This window comes from Mus caroli, chromosome 7 (assembly GCF_900094665.2).
Source record: "Mus caroli chromosome 7, CAROLI_EIJ_v1.1, whole genome shotgun sequence".
Classification (NCBI taxonomy): Eukaryota; Metazoa; Chordata; class Mammalia; order Rodentia; family Muridae; genus Mus; species Mus caroli.
Genome location: NC_034576.1, coordinates 30,303,598 through 30,326,694, shown reverse-complemented (window position 1 = coordinate 30,326,694; position 23,097 = coordinate 30,303,598). Strand labels below are relative to the sequence as shown.

At 52.4% G+C, this 23,097-nt stretch overlaps 2 protein-coding genes across 4 annotated transcripts in view; both read left to right on the top strand.

Moving 5' to 3' along the window:
• Scn1b (sodium voltage-gated channel beta subunit 1) overlaps positions 1 to 6,996 on the top strand; it is a 9,877-nt gene extending 2,881 nt beyond the window's left edge. The window contains exons 3-6 of the mRNA XM_021166656.1: positions 818 to 1,058; positions 5,673 to 5,814; positions 6,225 to 6,296; positions 6,384 to 6,996. Coding sequence (XP_021022315.1) covers positions 818 to 1,058; positions 5,673 to 5,814; positions 6,225 to 6,291 — 450 coding nt within the window. The 3' untranslated portion in view covers positions 6,292 to 6,296; positions 6,384 to 6,996. The remainder of the gene's footprint in view (positions 1 to 817; positions 1,059 to 5,672; positions 5,815 to 6,224; positions 6,297 to 6,383) is intronic.
• Positions 6,997 to 8,207: 1,211 nt separating this feature from the next.
• Hpn (hepsin) overlaps positions 8,208 to 23,097 on the top strand; it is a 17,050-nt gene continuing 2,160 nt past the window's right edge. The window contains exons 1-10 of one of the 3 annotated variants that reach the window (XM_021166618.2): positions 8,208 to 8,393; positions 8,783 to 8,849; positions 12,942 to 13,001; positions 14,497 to 14,598; positions 14,682 to 14,723; positions 20,291 to 20,420; positions 20,497 to 20,619; positions 20,726 to 20,766; positions 21,010 to 21,175; positions 21,268 to 21,458. In XM_021166618.2, the coding sequence (XP_021022277.1) occupies positions 8,837 to 8,849; positions 12,942 to 13,001; positions 14,497 to 14,598; positions 14,682 to 14,723; positions 20,291 to 20,420; positions 20,497 to 20,619; positions 20,726 to 20,766; positions 21,010 to 21,175; positions 21,268 to 21,458 (868 nt within the window). In that variant the 5' untranslated portion in view covers positions 8,208 to 8,393; positions 8,783 to 8,836. Of the gene's footprint in view, positions 8,394 to 8,782; positions 8,850 to 12,941; positions 13,002 to 14,420; positions 14,599 to 14,681; positions 14,724 to 20,290; positions 20,421 to 20,496; positions 20,620 to 20,725; positions 20,767 to 21,009; positions 21,176 to 21,267; positions 21,459 to 23,097 lie in introns of all 3 variants that reach the window. The other 2 variants (XM_029479726.1, XM_021166619.2) reach the window with 2 other exon arrangements.

Here is a 23,097-nt window from a genome sequence, read left to right as displayed (position 1 = left end):
CACATGGTGGCTCACAACCATCCGTAATGAGATCTGACTCCCTCTTCTGGAGTGTCTGAAGACAGCTACAGTGTACTTATATATAATAAAAATAAATAAATCTTTTTTTAAAAAAAGAAGAAATGTAGAGAAAGGAGGCTGCAGAAGTCAGGCAGGCTTCAGCTGTGAAATTGTGTGTATATATGTGTCATAGGGTTAGAGTAGTCAGGGTCTGCTGTGGTCCCAAGGCAAGATCTCAACTTCTTTGATTCCCTCACTGTCCGAAGTCAAGATGCCTGAGCTTGGGCTAGGGACATACATGGCTCAGTGAAAGAGTGCTTGCCTGAAATCCACTAGTAAGAAATTGGGGGCAGGGCTTAGCAATAGAGCCCTTGCCAAAAATTCAACAGTAAGGAGCTCAAGTGTGGCTCAGAGTAGAGCCTACTCTACTCTGAATAGGTTCTACAGCTCTACTGACCTAAAATTCCTAAGTGAGGGGCTAGGGTGTGGCTCAGTGGTAGAGCCCCTGCCTAAGATCCTCCAGTGAGGGGCTGGGGTGTGGCTCAGTGGTAGAACACGCAGTAAGGGAATGGGGGTGTGGCTCAATAGCAAAGCACCTGCCTCACATGTACAAAGATTACAATGCCAGAAACACACACACACACACACACACATGCATACAACCTAAAAAACAAAAAGAAAACCTCAAAAGATGTTGATCCCATATATGCCTCATCTGTCCTTGGGGGGATCAGGATGGGGAACAGGTTGGGAATGGCATATGGAAGACAGGCCCAGAGGGTGACTCATATGCCCCACTCATCGCTAACCACCTAAGATCCTACGCTATGAGAATGAGGTGCTGCAGCTGGAGGAAGATGAGCGCTTTGAGGGCCGAGTGGTGTGGAACGGTAGTCGGGGCACCAAGGACCTGCAGGACCTGTCCATCTTCATCACCAACGTCACCTACAACCACTCTGGCGACTACGAATGTCACGTCTACCGTCTCCTCTTCTTTGATAATTATGAGCACAACACCAGCGTCGTCAAGAAGATCCACCTGGAGGTGGTGGACAAGGGTGAGTTGAGCCTTGTCACTCCCTGGCAAGCCAGATGGAGGGACAGATGGAAAGTAGGGGAGAGGTTGGTGCCACATAGAGGCCAGCTAACACCCTGAAGCCACAGGGAGAAGGACACCCTTTTTCTGGGTCTGGAGTCTTCATCCCACAGGAGGTCAGATTAGGCCTTTCCCCTGACAAATGGTATGTGCATCAGACCACACTCATGCTGTGTGACCTCTGACAGGTGTATTCCTATCTCTGAGCCCCAAGCTTGTCCCCAGCAACCAGAGAATATTCTCTATGGCTTGATTCTCCATTCTCTCAGCTGGGGCCCCATAGGGGAGAGGCTGGGGGCCTTATTGGGGCACAGCAGGAATAGCAAAGGACTCTGGTGTTTCTGAGCAGAGCCAGCATTTTGTTTCCAGCTGCCTTGGACCTCTTCACCAAACCATTTTATTGTTTTAGTTTTTGAAGCCTGCTTTGTTAACCTCCAACTCTTTTTTTTTAAATAGGTATATCCCAAACTTTTAAAAAATAGATATATCCTAAACGTCTCCTTTAAAAAAAAAAAGATGTATTTACTTAATGTATATGAGTGCTCTATCTGTACATGCCAGAAACGGGCGTCAGATCATACATTACAGTGATTGTCAGCCACCATGTGATTGCTGGAGTAGAACTCAGGACCTCTGGAAGAGCGGTTAGTACTCTTAACCACTGAGCCATCTCTCCAGCCCCTAGCCTCCAACTCTTGATCCTCCTGCCTCAGCTTCCCAAGTGCTGGGACTACAGACATGTCTCACTATCACAGGATAGATCACCTTCTGATCAACATGTACTGGAATTTTCCAGGGTCCTATGTCCTATTGTCTTAGAAGTCAGGGAGCTATTCCAAGCCTGGAGGCAGCAAAGAACTCTGGGAAGTGGGTCACTGGGGGCCGGTAGCAGTGTGCATCTTCCTAGATCTGGTTCCTTTACCTCTGGCTTCTTAAAAAGCCCCCGTTGGACCCTCCCACCAGCATCTAAGGAAGGAGCCTCACCACCCCCATTTTATGGACCCAAAGGCAAAGGCTCAGGGAATTTAGCTCCTGTGACCAAGTCACCTGACTGGGTCCTGGATTTGAACCCAGCCCTGCCTGGGCTAACGCTCCCTCCCCAATCTGTTTCTCTAGTGCGTCAGCCAGAGCCTGTGGGATTCTTTTTATAATTAGCTTTTTTATGTTTCTCATCAAAATGGTACAGAAGGCAAGTCAGAGGCACATTCGAGGACGTCACCATGCTGCGTGTGTGGTGGGCGGTGGCCACAGAAAGTGGAGTTTTGCCTGGGTGGACAGGGGTCCACAGAACTAAGGCCACCTCGATAAGGGGCCTCACACACCCCTGCTTGTGAGAGAAAAGCTGGAGAGCACAGTCAGTCTCTGTCTCATGGGGGCCCTTGCTCAGGGCAGGCCCGTGTGCAGAGCAGAGATGCCAGCTCAGACCTCCCTCTGTGACTGTAAAGCCTGCCTTTGATCCACGTTCTCTGCCCTGTTCTAACTCTCAGAGCCTGCACAGGCGACTGCGCTCAGAGCACAGAGAGCCTTTTCTGTTGAGCTCATGTTTTCAGAAGAGTCTCGAATTTTCTACTGCTATACCCTAATACTGCTTCTTTACGTTCTGTATGATGTTTTCATTTATTTTGTGTGTGTGTATGGGGGCACATGGCACGCACACGCAGTGGTGCACATGTGGAGTCACTGATAGGAGTCAGTTCTTCTTCCCCGTGTGAAGCTTGGGGAGCAAACTCAGGTTGTCAGACTCGGCAGCCAGTGCCTTAATCTGCTGAGCCAAGTCAGTGGCAATATCATATCATATCATATCATATCATATCAATCATATCATATTCTGGTATTTATTTTCTTACTTATGTGTTCATTTTGAAACATGTTCTCTACTATATAGCTCAGGCTAACCTCAAATTCACATTCCTGATCAAACAAGTTCTCTTGCCTCAGCCTCCTGAGTGCTGGAATTATAAGTGTGAGTTACCACACCCGAAAGGCTAATATGTATTGTTTTGTTTTCTCAGAGACAGAGTTTCTCCATGCAGCCCTGGCTGCCCTGAAATTCTCTCTGTAGACCAGGCTGGCCTCCAACTCAGAGATCCATCTGCCTCTGCCTCCCTAGTGCTGGGATTAAAGGCATGTGACACCATGCCCAGCTGGCCATGTTTTTTGTTTGTTTGTTTTGTTTTGTTCTGTTTTTTGTTTTATTTTTATTTCTGTTTTGGGAGGCTTTCAAAGACAGGGTGTAATGCTATTTGGGCTAATGTACAACTTGCTATATGGCCAAGGATGACCTTGAACTCCCAGTTCTTCTGCCTGTCCCCTCATATGCTAGGATTACAGCTATGTGCCACTTTGCCCATTTTATTGAGTGTTGGGATGCAAGCCCAAGGCTCCCTGCATGCTGGACAAGTACTCTGTAAACTGAACCCTTATTTTGGATTTTTGATATAGGTTCTCCTTCTGGGAGGTGGGTGCCATCTTGCTTGGCTCCTTCAGGGTTCGGCCGTTATTTCCACTCTTGTCTTGCTGTGTTCTGGCATCAGCCTTATTGGCCCCAAAACACAGTGGAGACTCATCCCAAAGCAGGGTGATGGGTGAAGGGCAGAGAAGGCTCCTCCTGGGGCAGGGCAGGTGTGGAAGGTGGCAGGATGTAACTGGATCACCCAGCACAGGTGGGGTAGGCAGCCCAGCACCACAGGGAACAGTAGTGCCAAAGCAGGCAGGCCAGAGGAACTGACGCTCATAGCCTCAGAGGATGCTGAGGAACCTGGCTCACAGGGGGCTGCTGTGTGGTCCCACAGTCTGTCTTAGAAGATTCCTGGTGTTTTAAGAAGGCAAAGATGGAGTCGCTGGTCTGTGATACCAGCTGAGGCTGAGGCAGAAACCTGGGCTGTAGAGAGTTCAAGGGTAGTCTGGGAACCATGGCAAAACCCCATCATCACATGAAAAATAATGTGGCTCAGTGTCGAGCTCCTGCCCAGCATGCATAAGCAGATGTCTGGGAGGAAAGGGAGGGAATTCAAAGAGCCACCCAGAGGAAGCCGTTGCCCCGCCCCATGTGATCCAGTGGGATCTCCCTCAGCTTCAACTCCTTCTCTGTAAAGTGGGGGGTCCCGCTGTCCCTCCTCCTGAGATGCTCCATGGCTTGCTAAAGACAACTTGGATATTTGATAGCTGTAACTAGGGCTCACCTTGGCCACAGGACTGTGATTTTACACTCTGAACAGTTATGCTTGGAGTTGAGCCCTAGCTCAGAGCCCATCTTGGCTGTACATCTTTGTCTTTGGGCCTTGGAGTCTTTGTCTGGAAAATGGGCTGTAGATTTAAAAGACAACCAAACTGAATGTGGTTGTAGCATGCCTTAACTCTTGGCATTTGGAATGCAGAGGCAGGAAGGTTGTGAGTTCAAGGCCAGCTTGGGCTATGTAAAGACTTGCTTTTCAAACAAAGATGTATAATTTAGCACAGAGCCTGAGGAGGGGCATGGGTAATGCCTGTTGAATGAATGAGTGAGTGAATGAATGAATGAGTGAGTGAGTGAATGAATTGGGGAGCATCCAGCCCTGCATTCTGCCCTCCCTCCTTCCGACTCAGAAACAGCAGCACCATCCAGGCAGGGTGGCAGGCACAAGGCTCATAGGAGGAAGACCAGAGGGAACAGCAGGGGGTTAGGGGAATGAGATCCGGGCTCCCATGGGGGCCAGGGACACAGGGTGGACACCAGCCAAATCCGGCTGAGGACCTGTGCCAAAGTGCCCTTCCCTTCCAGTCCTCTGGCTGGATGCACTCCCTTTACAGTTAAATTTAGGCCCCATGAAAAGAAGCTGGGGAGGCAGGCCAGCACTGCGGAAGCATGGAGGCTTTCCGCAGCAGCCAGTGCAGAGTGAGCAACGCTGGCCGCCAAGCTCCGTGTTCTTCCGTAGCCTCTGCCCAGCAACCGGGAGTGGTCTCTCTGCCAGAGGGGCTCAGAGACAGAGAGCCATTTGCCTGAGATTGCACAGCTAATAAAAAGCAGGCCCAGAGCCCCTGCCTGCCTATAGTCATTCTCCTATATGGCACCCAGCTACCACTAAGCAAGACACCCACTGAGTCTTTGACAGGCTGAGCACTGTCATGAGAAATTGGTCTTTTGCTTCTTGTTGTTATTTTTGCTTGTTTTTTTTTTTTTGGTTTTGTTGTTCGTGGTGGTGGTCTTTTTCTATTTCTGCTGTTGGAGGCAATGGAGGCCCAGAGAACCTTAGTCATTTTCTCAAAGTCACACGACTGGCAGTGGTGAGATTTAAACTCAAGGGTTTTGATTTGTAAAATTACAGACTGTAGTTCTCTCCCCGCCCCCATCCTCCTGAATGTCACAGATACCACATCTGAAGCACCCTGGCCCTAGACCTATCCAAGCACCTTGCCACTATCGGAGTAACTGTAATACCTCCAGAAACCAACATGGTTACATTGTTTGTGGCCCAAGCTCAGAGAGGTTGAACCACTTGCCCGAGCTCACACAGCAAGCATACTTCCACAGTGGGGGCTGTTGTGTCTCCCTGAGCTAGGGCCTCTGCCGCCTCCTTAACCATGCCCTGCCCTGTAGCCAACAGAGATATGGCATCCATCGTGTCGGAGATCATGATGTACGTGCTCATTGTGGTGTTGACCATATGGCTCGTGGCAGAGATGGTGTACTGCTACAAGAAGATTGCTGCTGCTACGGAGGCTGCTGCGCAAGAGAACGCGTGAGTGGGGCTGGTAGGGAGGGCTGGGGCCATTTAGGTGCCATCTGTCGTTCAGAGTATCTGTGTCAAGAGGCAAATAGTGTAGTTGCTCGCAGATGAGGAAAACGGAAACCCAGAGAAGAGGGTGGCACTGCTGCCAGGCAGCAAAGCCGCAACTCGAACCCAAGCCTTCTGGTTGGCAGAGTTACAGCTTGTTGGTCCTGGGCCTCCACAGATTCCTGAATGTCCCATTGGTGCCCTGTAGTTAGAGGCCTCTCATTCAGACTTGGGGTGGGGGTGGGGGACACCCAGTCCACAGCCCTCTCTAATCTCAGGAGCCCTGGAGGCCTAAGGCAGGGACTCAAGTCTATCCCATTCTATTCAGGGTTGGGCCTGGAGGGTCACTGTCTGCCTTTCCTTCCCTTGCACAGCTCAGAATACCTGGCCATTACATCCGAGAGCAAAGAAAACTGTACAGGCGTCCAGGTGGCTGAATAGCGCTGGTAAGGTTGATGGACCGACGGGTCTGCGCATCGCCAGCCAAGAGGGCTCAGGGACACACTCTTAAGTCTCCACTTCTTACCCTGCAGGCTCTGGGCTCCGCCTCATGGAAGAGCCAGCCCCTACGGGTACCCTCCCGCCCTACAGTGGGGATCAGCCCCTGGTGGGTACCCTCCCCCGGCAGTGGGGATCAGCCCTTCGGTCTCCCCAGCCTCACAGTTCTGCAGTGGAGCCACGAGGGTGGGAGCGGGCAGGGACTGATCCCACCTCACCCACCGCCTCCCACCTACCCTCCCACCGCCATGCATGATGGGTGAAGCAATATGGCCGCCCCACCCTGCTTTTGCTGCCTGTTTGGGGGAGGGGGCGGTGAGGCGAGGGGGCAGGCCCCGCCCCTTCTTTTTGCTGATTTGCACATAGGCCACTTCCCACACGCACTGCCAGGCCAGCCGGCCCCACCCCTGCTTGATGGGGTCAAGAGGGGTCGGGACAGGGACAGTAGTGGGCAGGAGGTTCTGGGCCTCATCTCCCCTCCGCTTCCTCCGGCTGGACCTGGGGTTCCCTTCCTGTGACACCTCCTAGCCCTGGCCCACCCGCCCTCTCTCACCAGCCTTCAATTGTGGTCTCTTGGGAAGGGCCTCTTCGGCCTCCTCTCTTTACAGAAGTAGTTTTTGTTCATGAAATAAAGATTCTTGGACTCGAGTCTCTATTCTCTCATTAACACTCTCACCCTCCCACTGCATCCTTCAGCCCCGACCCCTGGGCCTCGTGATGAAACATGTTTCTTGGGAATCTTCATTCCCAGCAAGCAGCAACTACTCTGCCACATTTAAGGGTGCCACCCGGAGCTGTTGAAGTTGCTTCGAGCTTAGTTAATGCTGTGACTCTGAGAGTCATTATTTCATGGAGTAAGACACAGGACAGAGGTGGCTTTGGAATCCACAGGACAGACAACTGTATGTCAGGGTTTTATGGGTCTTGCTATACTCTGAAAGAGTAAAAGGTTTTTTTTTTTGGGGGGGGGGGGGAGATGGAAGGGCAATACACTAAGACAGAGCAAGGATGGATGGAGACAGAGAGAAAGAGATAGGAGCAGAGATAGAAGTACGCAGGAAACCAAAGAGGAAGAGAAGAGCCAGGATCATTGGCCAGGAAGAACCAGTGTGACCCCCGCCTGAGAGAGGCTTCAGGTCCGTGGCTGGAGGAGGTACAGGGCCAGCAGAGAGGGCAAGTGGGTGGCCTGCTGTGTGGGGACAGCTGTCGTGACTCAGATGCCAGCGGGGCCACAGGCAGGTGCAGATGGCCTTCTGGGCTGTTTATCTGGCTCAGGTCTGGGGTCTGACACTAGTGGCCCTTGGCTTCTGGTGGGACCGGATGCACTTGCGTCTAGCTGCTTCCGGCTACTTGGCTGCGGCCTGGGCCTGGGCAACCAGTGCTGCGTTTTCAGGGCCGAGCCCTCATCCCCCTATCAGGACTTTCCGGGCTCCAGAGGTCACTGGGCAGGCAGCACAGCGGCTGCCAAAACAAACCACCCCCGTGACTTGTAGGAAAGTGGCTGGGGGAAGGGCTGGGCCCCCGCTAGGGACAGGAAGGGCTAGAGGCCCATAGCTGTATGAACTGGATCAGTGGAGGGCAGGGGACTGGCATGGTAGAAAAATCGAATGAAGGACCACATTGCTACAAGCATGGTGGACCGGGGACAGCCAGAACTTTCCACCTCATTCCTCCAGTTTGGAATCTTAGCCTTAGGGCCTCTGAGCGCCCCCAAGTTTGTCACAGACACACCTGAGTCCCAGTGGACATGGGAGGCCTGGCTGGTAGCTGAGCCTGCCTGGTCCAACCCCTGCGGGCCCCGCCCCATCAGCCAGGTGGCCTCTGTGGCAGCCTGTCCTGGGGTCCGCCCTTCCCCGCCCCGTCCCCGCCTCCCACCCAGCCCCCTCCTCCTCAGGTGAGGCCGCAGGCTCGGCAGGCCCCACGCTGCTGGCTGCTGCTGCCACCCTTGCCTTCCCGGCTGCCCGCTGCTGTGGGGACAGACACCATGCCCCTGCCCAGGCCCGGAGACTAACCCCAAACCTGCACCATCTCCGGCGAACCCCAGGGTAAGGCACAGAATGCGAAGCCCCTCATCCCCCACCAGTCTGATGCTTAGCAGCCCGTGTAAGAGATCCCAGAAACCCCCAGACTACTCCAGCCTGCTTTCCCTGCTAACTCAGAAATCTGAGGACTCCCCCAAGTTCTCCTCCCTCAAAACCCTCAAGTCCCCTGGAAGTTCAACCTCGCCCGCCTGGCTCTGACCTGCCACTCCAGGTGTCCCCCTGGTGGCTGGTCACACATTGCCACTATTAACCCCCGGCCCAACCTCTGTCTTTGCATGCTCTGGCCCCAGCTCAGGGTCGGCTGTTCACTGGATGGGAGCCTGGGACTGGGGGCGCCAGGACAGAGCCAGGCCAGGCTCCCCCAGGCCATGCCTCCTTGTTCCTGTCCCTAGGTTCCGCCCCAGCCCAACAGGTCAACCTGGGAATCATTAACAAGAGTCCCTGACATGGCGAAGGAGGGTGAGTCCCCCGTCCCTGAACCCCAGCTTCAGCCCTACCTAGCACCCCTCTTCTGTTTCGTCTCCCAGCCTGTACTCAGACCCCTGTCTTGGTGTCCTGTCAGACTCAAGACCACCCGCTCAAAATCCTCGTCTATCTGATTAACTATTAACTGGCCCTTCTGTGTGGCTGTGCCTCCCCGCTCCCCCATATGACCTTCCTAGTGCCTTGCCTCAGTTTCCCCTTAGGTCTCAGGGATTTCTCAGCTAACCAACAACATGTCGTCTTCTGGGGGCTGAGGTGGGGGCTGCTGCTGTTGCCATCTCTGTTAAAGGTGTAGAGCTAGTCAGGTTGCTCTTGCTGTCTTTTACTGTGTGATTCTGGGTAGGCAACTTCACGTCTCTGGGCTTCAGTCCACCTTTCCCTGCAATCAAGTATGGGTGGATACTAATATTCCCTCCATGAGGTGGTTGGGATCGTGGAACACACAGGCAACAGCTTGGGCCTTGGGGCATGAAATACATGTTATAACCCAGAGGTGTTCTGATTCAGGTCAGTCACTGTGGGAGCCCAAGAACCAAGGACCCAAGACCCCTCCAAATCCAGGCATCGTCCTTCTATCTTTTGGCTTTGTGGGCAAAAGAGCAGAAGGGGGACTTTGGACTTGACCTGGACGGATAGAGGAGAGAGACAGAAAAACCACCCCAGGCATGACCGAGACAGCCGCTCACACTCCTTCCCTACCTTGTCTGTACTTGGGGACCAAATGGCTAATCAGGGGCAGTCCCCACCGTACTCCCTGCCACCACCATCCTTCACTGTCCTCTAAGAGTCAGGCTAGCTGATTTCAGTCCTGGGCACTTTCTAGCTGTGTGGCCTTGGACATGACTTATCCTGTCTGGTCATTTGTTTTCTTTGTTAAGTGGAGATGGTCACTGTGCGGGATGGGGGATGGGGAGAACTCCGTGGGAAGCAGTGAAGGTGTGGGCCCAGGGATAAGCACCGGCGTCTAGGCTCCTAGAGTTCAGTGTCTGCTTATAACAATTCAAACTCTAGAGATGAGCTGTGGGCCTCTGTGAACCGGGCTCCCCTCACCTTGTGCTAAGTGGTTGTCAGGTGATGGGCAGAGCCTGGCCCCTTTGGGACAGTTTATATTTTCCTGTGGAGTTGATTGACAAGAGGTATCAGGGCTGGGGTCTATGAGACAGGGAAGGGAAGGAGTATCTGGATGGAGAGTGATGAAGAAGACACAGAGCATGGTCCCTGCATCCCTAGGCAGCTCTCTGTGCTGGGTGAGGGCAGCCCTGGGAAAGGTGACGGGCTGGAGATGACAGCTCCATTCTCATCAACTGTGGCATGGATTGAAGGGATTCAAAGGACAATAAAGTGGGTGGTGTGAGAGCCCAAGAGCCTCTGCTGCAGCTGCTGATTGTGTTTGTGAGACCATGATGGCTGTGGAAGTGTGCAACACTCTGGGCTCCCTGTACTGCTGCTGGGGTCCTGGAATTAGAAGGAGTGATCAGGGATGAAGGAGGGAAGAAGGAGGCCATGCCAAGCAGGGGAAGATGGGGCAGGGTGCTCAGGGTAGATGTTTGATGGAGATGGTGCCTGTGGCTGACCCACCTCAGAAGTGTTCTTGGCAGAGTGGGCTCTCTCCACAAGGTAGTACTAGAGGTTGCTCTAAACCTTGTTCTTTTTCTTTTACTCCTGAAATAATGAGGATCAAAGCCAGGCCCATATACATGCTAGGCAAGAGCCCTACCACTGAGCCATGTCCCCAGCCCCTCACTGGGGTATTCTAGGCAAGGGTTCTACTACTGAACCATGCCCAAGCTCCTAACTGTGGGATTCTAGGCAGGGACTATCACTGAGCCACGCCCCTAGCCCCTCGCTGGGGGAGTCTAGGCAGGGGCTCTACCACTGAGCCACACCTCCAGCCCCTCACTGGGGGATTCTAGGCTCTACCACTGAGTCATGTCCTTAGCCTTCTTTTCTTCTTTTTTTCTTCTTTTGTTTTGATACTTAGTCTCACTAAGAAGCTCAGGCTGGCCTCAAAGTTAACAATCCTTCTGCCTCAGCCTCCTGAGAAGCTGTAATGACAAGCTTCTAATCAGCACTTTGTGAGTTTTGTGGCTTAATCTGTGGAAGTTGTTTTAGGTGTTTGCTAATGACCAATGTGTATCTGAGAATTAGAAGAGACCTATATGGTCTCTAAAAGTCATGCTTATTCTGATGGGGGCTGGAAATGCTGGGCCTGGGTACCACAGAGGCCTAGGGGAATGTTCCTCATAGAGAAAGGACCACTGGGGTTCACATTTACAGTTCCCAGGTTTCTGTGTAAAGGGGCCACCAGGGAGATGAGCCAAAATGGTATTAAGTACACACAATGGACGGTGGGGCTTGGAGCTGGCCAGCCAGAGCAGGAAGTGATGAGCAGATAAAGGGAGGTCCTGGGCTGAAGGCTCCTAAGACAGCTGCCTCTGTGTGGAGGAGTGGAAGTCCCAGGATGAGGGCTTCTGAGGGCAGGGCAGAAAACCTAGGGATGAGGGGGATGAAACAGGACTGCTATGGAGAGAGGAGGAGGGCTTGGGGATGAGGGGGATGAGATGGACTGCTGTGGGGTGGGGAGGAGGGCTTGGGGATGAAGGGAATGAGATAGGACTGCTGTGGGGAGGGGAGGAGAGCCTGGGGATGAGGGGTTGATACAGGACTGCTGTGGGGAGAGGAGGAAGGCCTGGGGATATGGGGTTGACACAGGACTGCTATGGGGAAGGGAGGAGGGCCTGGGGATGAGGGGAATGAGATGGACTGCTGTGGAGAGGGGAGGAGGGACTGAGAAGGAGAGGGATAAGGTAAGACTGCTGGGTGAGGGAAGGAGGGCCTGGGAATGAGGGAAATGTGGTGGACTGCTATGGGGAAGGGAAGAGGGCCTGGGAACGAGACAGGGCTACTACAGGAAGGAGAAGAGGACCTGGGGATGAGAGGCTGACACAGGACTGTTGTGGGGATGGGAGGAGGGCCTGGGGATGAGGGGCTAACACAGGACTGCTGTGGGGAAGGGAGGAGGAGGGACAGGCTTGGGACAGCAGATGTGTTGAATGCAAAGGGGGAAGTGTGTAGAGGCTGCAGGAGCCCCGGGGCCTAGTGTGGTGCTCCGGGCTTGGTGCTAAGGTATCAGGAGTGCCCAGTTTTCAGGCTACTGAGCTATTTTCCTCTGTAAGTGACACTTTGTCTTAACCCACTAACAGAAACTGCCCTGGCAAGATCCTGAACCACTCCCTGCTCTCCTCCTAATGCTGATTTGGTACTGTGACCACTAGCCATGCTCTGAGGGACCTGGGTGAGAGGGCTGGGTTCTTGCAGCCTCCGGGGTACTTTGCAGAAGGTTGGGGTCAGCACAAGGCTTTCTTAGCGGTTGTATTCAGGTGCTAGGATTTCTGGTCCACCGGGGAGGACATCCCCTTCTCTCTAAGCTACTCCTGCCACGCCTCCCATGGCCTCCCCCAGGTCTTGGCACTGCCACAGTTTGGTGTTGTCGCCCTCTAACAGAACATCCTTAGTCTTGCCTGCTAGTCTTAGCCGTGCAGTTCCTCCGACGTGTGGCTCTGCCCCTTGTCATCTCTGTTTGCTGGTCTCAGATAATCTCTTCCTGGGGAATTTCCCCCTTTCCTTCAGAAGCCTCACTTGATGCCTAACCCTACATTGCTTAAAGGGCAGATGGCATAGAGCTTTATCATACTGACACACTGAGGCTCAGAGAGACAGTGACAGTTGCCCATAGCCTCACAGCAAGAATGGCTTATCAGTGTTTATCGAGGACCTGCTGTGTGCCAGGCACACTGGCACAACAAGAGGCCGTTTGGTTTCTTGGGCAACTACTTTGGAACCTGGATCTCAGTGTGCCCGGGGTTCAGGACATGGCCGCAGGCCGAGTCACTGGAGATTCGTGACGTGATCTCTCAGAGCCGTGAGAAAAGGGAACCGTGATGTGGGTCGGAGCTAGAGACGACGCTGGGCACATGGCAGGTGGCACAGGGTTTGGGTATGAGGATGTATTTAAAGAACTCAAAAGTCATTTAAAAAGTGAGTGCTAGGTGCATGCTCATTTAACAGATGAGGAACCTGGGGCTCACAGAGGAGGTTCCACTTGTTCAAGACCCCAGCCTGGAAAGGGTAAGGCTGCTATTTTATATTTTATCCTTTCTTTGTATATTTTTAATTTTCTATATGTGTGTGTACATGTGCCCATGTGTATGAGTATGTGTATGTGTGTGTATGTGGGGTGTGTGTGTGTGTACATGTGTGTATGAGAATGTGTATATATGTGTGCACGCACATGCCTGTGAGCATATGTGTGTGTATATACATGTGGATGTGCATGTTCACATGTGTGTATGGGTATGGATGTGGGTGTGTTTGTGCACGCACATGTATGCATATGAATACGTACGTGTGCCTGTGTGGATACTGGTGTACACATTGAGGACGGCATGAAGAATCTTGTGTGTCCTGCCCTATCACTCTCTGTGTATTCCCCTGATCTGGGGTCTCTCACTGAGCCTGCAGCTGGGCTGATGGCCAGGGAGCCCCAATGACCCTCTTGTCTGCCCACCCCAACAGTGCAGGGCTTACAGACCTGATCCACCCCACCTGGCCTTTTACACAGTGCTGAGAACCTATCTCTGGATCCCACACTTGCCCAGCAAGTGCTCTTACCCATGGAGCCATCTCTCCAAGGCCACTATTTCAGAGTGGGGTTGCCCCCGCATAGTGCGATGCCTGGCATTGTAGCACTTAGGAAGCAGAGGCTAGCCTGAGTATCATAGGGAGACCTTGTCTAGGCTAGTGGTGGTGCATGTCTTTAATCCCAGCACTCTGGAGGCAGGGGCCATTGGATTTCTGAGTTGGAGGCCAGCCTGGTCTACAGAGAGAGTTCCAGGACAGCCAGGGCTATACAGAGAAACCCTGTTTTGAAAAACCAAAACCAAACCAGACCAAAATACAGGCAGATATGGTGACACGTGGCTGCCATCCCAGCACTAAGGGAGGCAGGCAGGCAAACTCTCACTAGTTTGAGGCTAGCTTGTACTATATGATATGTTTGATGCCAGCATTATTAGGTAGTAAGACCTCATCTCAAAATACAAACCAAAAAAAAAAAAAATCAAACCAAAAAAAACTTGGGTTCTCAAACTCCCAGATACAAATTTGATCTTGGAACTGGGTCTTGTGAGAAAGAGGATCAGGTCTTGGGGTTACCAAGAGGGTAAAGATCAGAGGTCACAGGCACCTTAAAGTTGTAAGAACTTCTGGAAAGGTTATCAGAAGAGAGGATCTGGGGACAGGCTGGCCGGAAGCAACAAGGGAAATCCAGAAGTGCCTTGTCATCGGAAAGGAGTGGCCGCCAGCACTGGGGGGGGGGGAGCAGGAGGCCTGGCCATGCCCCTTCCCAGCTGGAACCCTTAGGGAGCCAGACACCTGGCAGTCCACAGGACAGGAGAGAGACAGCCCTGCCAGCTGCCCAGCCTTGGGAAATGGGGCTTGAGGTGCCACAGGCCCAGGCCTGATTAAAAACCCTGCATTCCCGGGTAGGGGACTGGCCCAGTGCCCAACCCTTGCTGTGCTGAGGACCAACCTGGCAGTGGCCCCAGCTTGGTGTCTGTTGCAGGTGGCCGGACTGCAGCATGCTGCTCCAGACCCAAGGTGGCAGCTCTCACTGTGGGTACCCTGCTGTTCCTGACAGGCATTGGGGCCGCATCCTGGGCCATTGGTGAGAAAAGACACCCCCCTCCCCAAGCTCCTGAGGCCTCCCCTACCCCAGGGTTACAACCGCCTGTTCTCCCCTCTCCACAGTGACCATCCTACTGCAGAGCGACCAGGAGCCACTGTACCAAGGTGAGTAGAGCAAGCCTGCATCCCTAGGGTGTCCCAGAGGAGAAGCACAATGAGGAATGCAAAGCACTCTTGGGACTGATAACTGTTTCTACTCAATGTCTCTCATGCTGTTTGAGCCAGAATTTTGTCTGCAGCTCAGGCTGGCTTAGAACTCACTCAAGCTGGCCTCAGATTTGTGGCAATCCTCCTGCCTCAGCTTCCCAATGAGAGGATTGCAGGCATGAAGCAACGTGCCCAAGTGAGAGGCTGTAGTCTAAGTGACTCGGGAGACTCCCATCCAAGAGGTATAGATCTGACCTGGCTTAGCTTTTGAGGTCTACCTCTGAAGGGTATGATTGCTATCCAACCCCTAGACAAGGCAGCAACGAGTATCCTATAGATATTTTTTCAGTTTTATTTTTGAGATAAGGTCTCATGCAACCCAGGCTGGCCTCAAACTTGAACCTCCTGATCCTCCAACCTCCACCTTCCAAGTCCTAGGATTAGTGCATCACCACACCTAGCTGAAACACACATATAGACATACATATACATATGTATATATACATGTATATACATATGTACATACACATACATATAATAATATACATATTGCGTAACACACACATATAATATGTCATGGGATGTAGTCAAACACATTCCAGGGTGACAGGATGAACTCCCAGCTCTGAGAACCTGGTAGTTTCTATCTGCCCTATATACCAATGTGGGACATGAAGACCAGAGAATCACTGGCCCGTAATGATGGAGCCTGGAACAGCTCTCAGAGTTTGTGGACATGTTTGCAGCACATGGAAGATGCAGCCACAGGAACACAGAGGCAGGGGTCACATGTGAAAGGAAGGACTGAGTCTTCCCCGGTGCCGCTCCAAGCTGCTGCTCTGTGACCCAGGGCAGCAGAAGGGGGTGGTGATGGAGGGGTGGAGCATGCTTTTTCAAAGAAATGGGATTACAGATTTGAAACCGTTGGCACTGGACTCAGTCATCCAGACTGAACTTAGAAACGCTGACCTCTGGCCGGGGACCAGCCTCGAGACTTGATGGTATTGGTACATTAAGTTCTACAACAGTCCATTTTCATGTAGCAGGAGGGCACGGATGGGGCAAGGGTCAGCATGGTAGCACACACGTCTTCATTCTTGGGAGACTGAGGCAGGAAGATTCTGAGTTTGAAGATAGCCTGGGCTACACAGTGAGACTCTGACTCTTATCAGGTCATCCAGGTGGTAGCTGTGTGTATCGCCTGCACAGTTCTTGGTCAGGAAACTGCTGAATTCATTGCTGTAGTGAAAGCTAATATCTCAGGCCTAGCTGCAGGCTAAGGCTGTTATCATCTTAGTGTATGCAACAGGGGAAACTGAGGCACTGTGGAGTAGACGGGCTTGCCCAGGAGCACAGGACAGTAAATGACAGAACAAGGAGATCAGTAGGCTCTATCATTTCACATGGCGCCAACCCTAAAGACTCTTAGGATAGGATCCTGTCTGACTGACAGTTCATCTTGGCTTGCTGATCTGTCTCTCTGGACTCTAGTCTCAGGGCTTCCGCCTGCTCCCTAATACCCTGTCCCTCCAGTGTCTTCAGTATCTTCGAATTCATCCTCACCCTTTGATGATAGAACTCAGGGTCTTGCTCATGCTTAGCTGCCTAGCAGGTATGCTACAGCTGAGCCACGCCCCCAGCCCCTCACTGGGGGATTCTAGGCAGGGGCTCTACCACTGAGCCACGCCCCCAGCCCCTCACTGGGGGATTCTAGGCAGGGGCTCTACCACTGAGCCACGCCCCCAGCCCCTCACTGGGGGATTCTAGGCAGGGGCTCTACCACTGAGTCACACCTCCAGCCCCTCACTAGGGGAGTCTAGGCAGGGGCTCTACCACTGAGCCACGCCCCCAGCCCCTCACTGGGGGATTCTAGGCAGGGGCTCTACCACTGAGCCACGCCCCCAGCCCCTCACTGGGGGATTCTAGGCAGGGGCTCTACCACTGAGCCACGCCCCCAGCCCCTCACTGGGGGATTCTAGGCAGGGGCTCTACCACTGAGCCACGCCCCCAGCCCCTCACTGGGGGATTCTAGGCAGGGGCTCTACCACTGAGCCACGCCCCCAGCTCCTCACTGGGGGATTCTAGGCAGGGGCTCTACCACTGAGCCACGCCCCCAGCCCCTCACTGGGGGATTCTAGGCAGGGGCTCTACCACTGAGCCACGCCCCCAGCCCCTCACTGGGGGATTCTAGGCAGGGGCTCTACCACTGAGTCACACCTCCAGCCCCTCACTAGGGGAGTCTAGGCAGGGGCTCTATCACCTAGCCATGCCCACCCTTAGCCCCTCAGTGCCTGTACCCTGCCAGCTGAACTTTCTAGAATACTGAGATATGATGGCACAGACAAGAAAACACAACCCTGACTGAATCCTGACTTTATTTTGTTCTGGGAATGAGATACCTCTAAATATATCTGAGAGTTTGGGAGCACACCTGGTGGTGTGCAGCACACCAGAAGAAAGGCTTTAAAAAAAAAAAAAAAACAGCACGGAACGTGGCTTTCAAATAAAGTGGGCTTGGGGTGCACAGCAGTGACAGGCAGCTACTTGGAAAGGTGAAGCAAGAAAGTTGTAAGTTCCAGTCTTGGCTACCAAGTGAGACCCTTGTCTCCCTAAAGCCAGAAACACACAGGAAGGAAGGAAGGAAGGAAGGAAGGAAGGAAGGAAGGAAGGAAGGAAGGAAGGAAGGAAGGAAGGAAGCAAGCAAGCAAGCAAGCAAGCAAGCAAGCAAGCATTTGATGTCCCCATCCCCAGTTCCAGTATCTTTCCAATACAACCCCCCCAAAAAAAATTCCTAATATGTTGGAAATCTCTTGATCAGTTAGGAATGCTGCCCACTGACTCCCAGTTGCTGTCCTTGTCTTGATCCTGGGCGTTCAGGGGATGGTGAGCAGCACTCAGTGAGAGGTGTCAGGCAGTTCTCAGTGAACCCCAGAACTGGAGGCCGTTTTTATAGCAAGCTGTCTAGCAACTTTTAGAGTCTTGCTGTGGATGAGTCTGTGCTGGCCAAAGAAAGGAAAACCTAAGCAGAGGATGTGGAAGCCAGCAGGCAGTCTGAATTCAAATCCTGCTTGGCCGGATGTTAGCTGTCTGAGCTGAACAGGTGTATCCTGTGATGTTTAGCCTGTGATGTGCATTTAATTTTATTTTTTTTTAATTGGTGCTAGGGATTGGACCAAAGGTCTTATGCATGCATGCAGGCACTCTACCACTGACCTACACCCTCAGCCTTTTGCTGGGGGATTCTAGGCAGGGGCTCTACCACAGAGCCATGCTCTCAGCCCCTCACTGGGGGATTCTAGGCAGGGGCTTTATCTCTGGGCCACAACCACAGCTCCTCGCTGGGGAATTCTAGGCAGATGATCTACTTACTGCTGCGTAAAGATATCAGCTCCCCCTTTTTATTTACATTTCACTGTGAGACCCTTTTCTCTAAGTTACTTAGGCTGGCCTTGAACTCACTCCAAAGACCAGGTAGGCTTGGACTTGTGGTCTGCTAGCCTCAGCTTCCTAAGTAGGTGAGAAGGTAGGCCAGTGCCACTGGGCCTAGTAATGTTCTCCTACGAAATATTCCCAGAATCCAGCTTTCTTCCCTGTGCTGCCCCCTGCTGGCCCAGCCTCTGTCCCTGTCACATCGAGGTCATAGTCTGAACTCTAGTTCTTCTTGCCCTACAGTCTGCCCCTACCAGCAGCCAGAAGGAACTTATACATTCCCCCAATCAGGTCAGTGTGTGACCCCTTCCCCGAGCTGAGTCCTGGTCCCTGGTCCAGCTACAAGCCAACTCTGCCAACCTCTACCTCCTGGCTGCTCCTCACCCAACTCCCTGCCTCAGCCTTCAGATCTCCACTTCCTGTTCCTTAGTTCCCCTGGCCTAGTTCTCGGTTCCCTCTCAGATCTCAGCATCCTTCTCACCTCCTTCGTTTCTTTCTCCTAGCTGCTCATGCGGCACATTCCCAGCGAAGCTGTCCTTGCCTGCCCACTTACAGCAAAGTGCAACGCCACCCCCACATACCAGCTTCTCCCTTCTGTCAGCCTCCATATCTCCACGGCCCCTTCTGCTGTGGCACAGGACACGCTTCCGTTATTTGTCCTGCTCATTATCTGTCTCCCCTCCTGGGCTTTGCACTCCACACAAGGAGAAATGCTGTGATTTTTGTCTACAGCCTAAAATAGGAACCAGTGTGTTCAAAGTTAGTTGGTAAATAGAAAGAAATGCCCCTACGGGCTTTGCCCTGACTCAGGTGTGAACAGGGCTTCTCTGACTTTATGGGGACAAATGGAGGACCAGGGAGCATTGGTTAACCACACAGACTGTCCCAGCCATTCTCAGACAGAACCACTGCTGCAAGCTAGCCTTCTGATACAACCCAGTCCTACATTTTGCCCCCTCTCTCCCTCTTTTCCCCATCTCTTCCTCCCTTTTTTTTCTCTCCCTCCATTCCATTCTTCTCTCCTGAGACATAACGCAGCCTCGATTGACCTCATTCTCATGAGCCTCCTGCCTCAGTCTCCGGAGTGCTGGGATGCTTTCACACCTGACTCTTGTCAGTTTCTTTATGATGTATTGGCTGGGTGACTTTTGTTTTGATTTTTGAAACGGGGTAGCCTTGACTGGCTTTGAATTGGATACGAAGCCCACTCTGGCCTCAAACCTGCAGTACCTTTTCTGCCTTAGCCTCCCAAGTGCTGGGACAGTAGAAGCCACCCCACCTAGCTAAGGTGATTCTGGAATCTAGAATCACTGTCTGACTCCATCTCCCAGGTTTTGCTTTGGTGACAGAAGAGCCTGGGTTCTCCACCTTTCCTCCTCTTCCTCCTCTCCATTGTCATCATCATCATCATTAATCGAGACAGGTTTCTCTTTTGTAGCTCTGGCAGTTCTGGAACTCGTTCTGTAGACCAGGCTAGTCTTGAACTCACAGAGATCTTGCCTCCACCTCCTGAGGGATGGAATTAAAGGCGTGCACACCACCATCCCCAGGCTAAAATGTGTAGCCCAGGAGACTCACGAACTCATGATTCTCCCGCCAATGCCTCCTTTGGCAAATTCTAGGCACATGTGCCACAACAAGACGCCCTCCTCCTCTTTTGATAGGGAGCTTGAACTGTTCTTGAACTCGTGATTCTGTTTTCATCCTCTAAGTGCTAGGATTACGTACTTCATTTCTGCCATGCCCCTTCTAACCTTTCTTTTCTCCATGTCATATTTATTTAAACGTTTTAGTGACCTGGTGAATTAGCTAAGAGTTTCTGACCCCTGCTCCCCCCACCAGTGGTTCCCCAAGCCTGACTGCACCCAGATAGGATCTCTGGACTTGATCAGCCACAGTGAATACCCTGCACAGACTTCCTCTCCCAAGTCAGATGAAGTGAAGTCAAGATCCTGCAACTCGGCTATCCCAGTTGGGGAGAGATACGCACTAGTATAATCCAACCTAGTAGTGGCTGCAGATACCACCTATGGGCCATGAGGGCCTCAGGCAGCCAAGGAAACTCGTGACCCAGGTCCGGCTTTGTCACCCTGCAGTGCAGCTCAGTCCAGGGGACTCACGGCTTGCAGTGTTTGACAAGACAGAGGGAACATGGAGGCTACTGTGCTCCTCACGCTCCAACGCCAGGGTGGCAGGGCTCGGCTGTGAGGAGATGGGCTTTCTCAGGTACCCGGGTGGACCTTGGGGGTAGAGAGGGGGATGGAATCGGGCCAGAGGTGGCTCTGACCCGAGCCCCGCGCAGGGCTCTGGCGCACTCGGAGCTGGATGTGCGCACTGCGGGCGCCAACGGCACATCGGGCTTCTTTTGCGTGGACGAGGGCGGACTGCCTCTGGCTCAGAGGTTGCTGGATGTCATCTCTGTATGGTAAGCAGGGCGGCTGCGGGTGGAAATGGCAGGTCTCCAAATATCATTCTAACTGGTCCCCTGATTTGTCTTTCTGTCGCCACCCCTCTCCTGTGTCTTCTCATAGTGACTGTCCTAGAGGCCGATTCCTGACTGCCACCTGCCAAGGTGAGAGCGTGGGGGTTGGATACAGGGGGCGCTGGGGAGGGTACATATCTTTCTCTACATGCAGCCCAAGACTTGAGTTCTGGGACCCCAGGGTGGAGTGTGTCCCCACAAACTGCCCTGGATCTCCACATGTCATGTCCCCTTGAACAACCCCGCGGTTGAGGGAGAGCCTTGTTCCCACAAACTGCTGGAGCAGGGTGGTATCTCCTCTCATTCTAAACCTTCCTTGTCACCTCTCCACAGACTGTGGCCGCAGGAAGCTGCCGGTGGACCGCATTGTGGGGGGCCAGGACAGCAGCCTGGGAAGGTGGCCGTGGCAGGTCAGCCTGCGTTATGACGGGACCCACCTCTGTGGGGGGTCCCTGCTGTCTGGGGACTGGGTGCTGACTGCTGCACATTGCTTTCCAGAGTGAGTTTTTCCCCACAGTGCCACCTGGGGTAGGGCAGGAGAGAGGTCTGCAGAGGCTGAGCCCAGGGACTTCTTCCTTCTGTCCCCGGCAGGCGGAACCGGGTCCTGTCTCGGTGGCGGGTATTTGCTGGTGCTGTAGCCCGGACCTCACCCCATGCTGTGCAACTGGGGGTTCAGGCTGTGATCTATCATGGGGGCTACCTTCCCTTTCGAGACCCTACTATCGACGAAAACAGCAATGACATTGCCCTGGTCCACCTCTCTAGCTCCCTGCCTCTCACAGGTAAGCCTGGAGGTCTAGCCTCAGCTTAAGGACTCCAGAGACTTAGGGATCAAAGAAGGGGCCTGTGAAGCAAAGTAGATCCATCTTCAGGTTTCCCTGACAATGGCGATAGCAGACCCACCGTTAGGGAGCACAAACTGAATATTAGCCATGGATGCTAGATAGCACGGCTGACAGTCACACACAACCATCTGAGCCTTCCTAAAGGAAGTCAGTCAGTCACTGTGTGATCCAGCGATCCCTTTCCTATAAACAAGAGAAGAAATACAGACGATCACATGGAAAACCAGTGCTCAGATGCTCTTCATAGAACATTTAGTCACGGTAACCTGGGCATGAAGCCTGGAATCCCAGCACTCAGGGGTGAGGAAGAGGCAGGAGGAATGGGCTCAAGGCTAGCCTTGACCACATAGTGAGTTTGAGGCTAACCTAGGCTACACAAGATACTCTAAGTAAATAAATGAGAGGAGTTAGGAGGAGTGGAGATGTTGCAAACACATAAAGAATCTGAGGTTTCTTCTGGGGAGACAGAATGTTCTGCAGTAGAACACAGTGACGGTCGTGCCAACCAGGGAACATGCCAAAGCCATAAATTCACGCATACGCTTTAACATGGAGAATTATAAGATACGTGAATTACAGTTGTGTAAAGCTGCAGTTATATACCTCAGGTAGGCTAAACCCCTCCAAAACCATGCAGAGGAGAGGCTGTATGTAGAGATGTCTCAGTGGTTAACAGCACTTGCTGTCCTTACAGAGGACCTTCATTCAGTTCTAACACCCACATCAAGCCACTCACAACTGTCTCCAGGGAATCCAACCCTCCTTTCTGGACTTCACAGGCAGGCACACACATATGCACACACACACACACACACACACATACACACACACACATGTGAATAAAAATAAATGTTAAATATGGAGGGGCTGGAGAGATGACTCAGTGGTTAAGGGTGTTAGCTGCTCTTCCAAAGGACCCAAGTTCAGTCCCTAACACCCATGTGGCAGCTCACAACTGCCTGTAACTCAGTTCCAGAGAATTCAGTTCCCTCACACAAGCATACATGTAGGTAAAACATCAATTAATACACATGAAATGAAGATAATTAATTTTTTTTTTAAAAAAGGTGCCAGGTGTAGCACATGCCTGTCACCTAAGCACTGAGGGAGGTTGAGGCAGAAAGACTCTGAGGCCAGCCTGGGCTGTGTTGAAAGACCCTTTTCACAAAATACCCACAATAAATAACTGCATCAATAATAGCAAGCTTACATATGTGTTGCATGAAACCATTTTGGTCAAAGAGAATTTATATGACTGTGGTCCCTATGAGACAAAATGGCCTTGTGACATCAGAATCTTAATTTGCATGAAGGACACTCTTAGGATCTTCACGCAATGATGACTCATCTGAGGACACGTTTCTCAGAGCGTCTGCTCGTTGCTAAGTGACTGTGCGCTTTCGTCGGCCTTGGTGTGTCCCGTGTCTGGACTCACCTCGTCCTCCCACAGTCCTCAGAGTGGCCTCTCTTACTGATTATTCTCATTATTCCCTCAAGTGCTTCCTGCTTTCAACGCAGCATCTGCTTCTCACCACGGCTTCTGCGGGGAAATTATGTTGTGTGTATGCTTGGTTTT